Genomic DNA, 5,000 nt, shown 5'->3' on the forward strand with positions numbered 1-5,000 from the left:
GGTGGTTTGTCGATATGTCCGGTGTTTTGTCGAGATGTCCGGTGTTTTGTCGAGATGTCCGGTGATTTGTCGAGATGTCCGGTGTTTTGTCGAGACGTCCGGTGTTTTGTCGAGATGTCCGGTGGTTTGTCGAGATGTCCGGTGGTTTGTCGAGATGCCCGGTGTTTTGTCGAGATGTCCGGTGTTTTGTCGAGATGTCCAGTGTTTTGTCGAGATGTCCGGTGGTTTGTCGAGATGTCCGGTGGTTTGTCGAGATGCCCGGTGTTTTGTCGAGATGTCCAGTGTTTTGTCGAGATGTCCGGTGTTTTGTCGAGATGTCCAGTGTTTTGTCGAGATGTCCGGTGGTTTGTCGAGATGTCCGGTGGTTTGTCGAGATGCCCGGTGTTTTGTCGAGATGTCCAGTGTTTTGTCGAGATGTTCGGTGGTTTGTCGAGATGTCCGGTGTTTTGTCGAGATGTCCGGTGGTTTGTCGAGATGTCCGGTGGTTTGTCGAGATGCCCGGTGTTTTGTCGAGATGTCCGGTGGTTTGTCGAGATGTCCGGTGGTTTGCCGAGATGTCCGGTGTTTTGTCGAGATGTCCGGTGGTTTGTCGAGATGTCCGGTGGTTTGTCGAGATGTCCGGTGTTTTGTCGAGATGTCCGGTGGTTTGTCGAGATGTCCGTTGTTTTGTCGAGATGTCTGGTGGTTTGTCGAGATGTCCGGTGGTTTGTCGAGATGTCCGGTGTTTTGTCGAGATGTCCGGTGGTTTGTCGAGATGTCCGGTGTTTTGTCGAGATGTCCGGTGGTTTGTCGAGATGTCCGGTGTTTTGTCGAGATGTCCGGTGGTTTGTCGAGATGTCCGGTGGTTTGTCGAGATGTCCGGTGTTTTGTCGAGATATCCGAGAGGATGAAAAGAATGATTATTATTATTATTATTACTATTATTATTATTATTAGCTAATCTACAACCCTAGTCGGAAAAGCAGGATGCTATAAGCCCACAGGCTTAAGTCATTAAATTCAGCGGAACAGCGGCCAAATACTGACCATAAAAAGGCTCAAGTAGTGATACCACTTTTGCGCAGATATGTAGAAATATATCAAAAAGCCCGGGGCACTATTTATGTCTTAAGACCACTAGCTTTAACTAAACTATACTATGAGCAGAAAGGTTATTCTCAAACTGTACATGTAATTATCTCAGTCGAGTGTACTAAAATGATATTGGTAAACAACATTCCAAGCAGCTACAAAAACTTATAAATATATATTTCCTTAGATATATGGATATGATGGAACGGAAATCTCTCTTTTTTTGAACAGTAAAACACGATAAGTATAAGTAAAGCAGAAGTAAAGCTGATTACTTACTAAACTTCATTTTATGATCATTTCATCTTACTTGCCATTATAAGACATTTCCTCTCAAACGACAAAATTTCATATTTTGTGATAAAATTTGATGAAATAGGGTAATATTTTCATTAAAGTAAAAGTTTTACAAACACATTATCAAAATGTCTAACCTATTCTATAAAACAATATATTCGAATGATTCTAGGAAACAATTTCAATAACATTCCCAGCTCAAGTGTTGACAGAATTAACCACTTATTCCGATAAGCATAATCTGTCAAAACTAATCAAAGCACATGTGCTCGTACCCCCCCCTCTCTCTCTCTCTCTCTCTCTCTCTCTCTCTCTCTCTCTCTCTCTCTCTGAGAAAACCTTGGAAAAGGCTTTTCAGTTACCATTTCCCAAGTCGTTATCCTATAACCTGAGGCGTGGGGACCCAGATCTTCCTATCACTTCCAGGATCCTGTATTGTAGGACTTCGAAGAAATTCCCGGAAAAGATATCCTGCCCCTAGGCCTAGGAAGACTTTTCCTTCGGCAATGTTAAGGTTTCTGGGTGTTAGGAAATCTACAGACTTTAATCATTTGGATTGTTTTAAAGGTGTTAATCGCGACTAACAAGCAAGCAGAATTAAATAAGACTCAACATTATATATATACATACATACATATATATATATATATATATATATATGCAGCGTGGTGATGAAAACTGTCGAAACTCGACATGAATGGCGTCTGAGGCCCTTGTCGTGCCGTGTACTGGAAACGGCTGTATTTGTTGTTGCGTTGTTGTACACACACACACACACACATATATATATATATATATATATATGTATATATATATATATATATATATACACACACATATATATATGTGTATATATATATATATATATATATATGCAGCTGTAAAATCTTTTATTTGCATCCTGGATTTATTCTTGAAGTAAAAATGGAGAGGATAGATATGAATGGGGCTATTTGTAGCCTACTGTCTTGGCTCTATGGGACAACCTAACCCCATGGGAAGCGACTTCATGGTAAAAACAATAACGAAGACATTACTGTTATGTTAGTAATAAAAAATATCTGAAGCTGTATGAAGAAAATACTACTCTTGAACATTGTTACTTAAACGAAAAAAAATCTATTTGTTTACATATATAATGGACGATGATGTATATAAAGATTGAATAAAGTAAGTTAGATTGTAAGTCAAGGAACTTTCAATCACAATTTATTGGTAAAGATTGAGCTTCGAGGTTTGATAACGCCCGAATGTGCTCATCAGATAAAATGTGTTTCCATGAAGCAAAAGATTAGGGAGATAACGTGGTAACTTATATTCTAATACATCATATTGAACTACAGGTTTTCTTGCGTGAAAATGTAACATATGAATATATATATCAGAGGATTACAGAATATACAAAAAAAAAAAAAAAAAACATTAAATAATATTACAACGTTTCCACAAATTATAACATTTACGTGTGTGTATATATACATATATAGATATACTGTATATATATATATATATATATATACATATATATATATACATATATATATATATATATATATGTGTGTGTGTGTGTGTGGGTGTGTGTGTGTGTAATTTTCCTGACAAAAAGGTAAGCAATCTAAAATTTAAAAAATTACAGCTTTGTAACATTAAAACACAGCGAAATTATTAATGAATATTGAAAGTTACAAAAATGGAGAGAGAGAGAGAGAGAGAGAGAGAGAGAGAGAGAGAGATATGACAACAATGCGGCTTAATTTCCACACTTTTGCTTACAGTGGGTATTCAATACATAGATACTATACAATAATATGTCACATAAAACAATTAAGAAATATAATATAATCCCATCTATTCTGTAAGAACAGGTAGACCATTAAATTAAATGGCTATATGTTTTGAGACACTTAACCTTAAACTTTGAAGAGAAATCTTAATCTTAAATAATTTTATTTAAGGTATGAAATTAAATAATGATACAAATAAATCCCATACTAAACATACGAAAACAATGAACATAATATTATTTAAAATATTTACAGAACTAAAATGTTAGCTTAAGAATTCTGTTTTCCTAACAATTAATCTTGAAAGTGCTGTTCAATATACGTTTGTTGCTCTCTTAAATGGCATGGACACTGACAATGCCCTAATAGCATGACTGCTGATCAGTCTCAAGCTAGGACCAGGGAGGGCCAGACAATGGCTGCTGATGAATCAGTAGGTAAACCTATACTCTATGCTACCCAAACCCCAACCCATCCCTATCTCACAAGGATGGTCAGGTTGCAGACACTATAAGAAACTGTGCAGCTTGAGCAAGACTCGAACCAAGTCCGGCAGATTGACAGCTAGGGACGTTTTCAATAGGCCACCATAAACCTTAAACACGGTAATCTGATTAAACTGTTAGCCATTCCCTAGCAAACTCTTAAGAAATACTCTGGAGACATTTCAGTTATATGATTGTCTAGTTTGACGTAAATGGTTAACACATGAATGATGAAATACTATTTAGCCGTTTTTTCGTTCAAGATTATGAAGATGAACAACATATATATGTATATATACGTATATTATACATATATCTATATATATACATTATATTATAGATATATGTGTGTATGGGCCTATATATATATATATATATATATATAGTCTACATTCATTTAGAAATAACTATGAAACCATAGATAAAACAGCCATTATTAATGGATACAAAGCTAGAATTGGTAGGGTCTTTTAAGAACAAAATAAAGAATTTCTTTGTTTTAAAGACAACTTTATCAATCACAATTTCAACACTAGCTATATGAACTTAGGTTTCCCTCCCAATGGCCTAGCTGTTTGGTCGTGATTATTTTATCCAGGATTCATACTTTCAAGTTTTTATTTCTTCTTGAACTTCATCAAACAGTTTTCACATTAGTAGCATTTTTTTTTTTCAGCCGTTTCTTCTTTCTGCTTCAATATATGTTACCTCTTTTAGATTCTTTGTCATATATATTTTTGAAATTTTAGGCCTTTCTAAATTTATGTTGATCAATCTACTTTTAGAAGATATTCTATTTTGTTTTCATGAGTAACTTCACTTTTTTAGATGTTTTATACAGTTCTTAGTTATAAAAATTTAAACATTAAATTTTTATTCCCCGATCACGAGCAGTCATTTCATATTTCATTTCATCAATTACCAGCGCTAAGGGAAGGTGGTTAATGAATTTAATAACAATGAGAGAGAGAGAGAGAGAGAGAGAGAGAGAGAGAGAGCTTGTAAAATATGGAAGTCACAAGATTAAAGGAAATGAAAAAAATTAGTCAAGATAAGAAACGCAGAGAGAGAGAGAGAGAGAGAGAGAGAGAGAGAGAACTTGTAAAATATGGAAGTCACAAGATTAAAGGAAATGAAAAAAATTAGTCAAGATAAGAAACGCAGAGAGAGAGAGAGAGAGAGAGAGAGAGAGAGAGACTTGTAAAATATGGAAGTCACAAGATTAAAGGAAATGAAAAAAATTAGTCAAGATAAGAAACGCAGAGAGAGAGAGAGAGAGAGAGAGAGAGAGAGAGACTTGTAAAATATGGAAGTCACAAGATTAAAGGAAATGACAAAAATTAGTAAAGATAAGAAACGCTTT

The 5,000-nt window shown here is 35.3% G+C and overlaps 1 protein-coding gene across 1 annotated transcript in view; it reads right to left on the reverse strand.

Annotated features, from left to right (window-relative positions):
• LOC137632384 (aggrecan core protein-like) overlaps positions 1 to 5,000 on the reverse strand; it is a 40,541-nt gene that overhangs the window by 197 nt on the left and 35,344 nt on the right. The window contains exon 3 of the mRNA XM_068364319.1: positions 1 to 678. This exon is cut by the window's left edge and continues 197 nt beyond it. Within this exon, the coding sequence (XP_068220420.1) occupies positions 1 to 678 (678 nt within the window). The remainder of the gene's footprint in view (positions 679 to 5,000) is intronic.

Source organism: Palaemon carinicauda, chromosome 41, assembly GCF_036898095.1.
Source record: "Palaemon carinicauda isolate YSFRI2023 chromosome 41, ASM3689809v2, whole genome shotgun sequence".
Classification (NCBI taxonomy): Eukaryota; Metazoa; Arthropoda; class Malacostraca; order Decapoda; family Palaemonidae; genus Palaemon; species Palaemon carinicauda.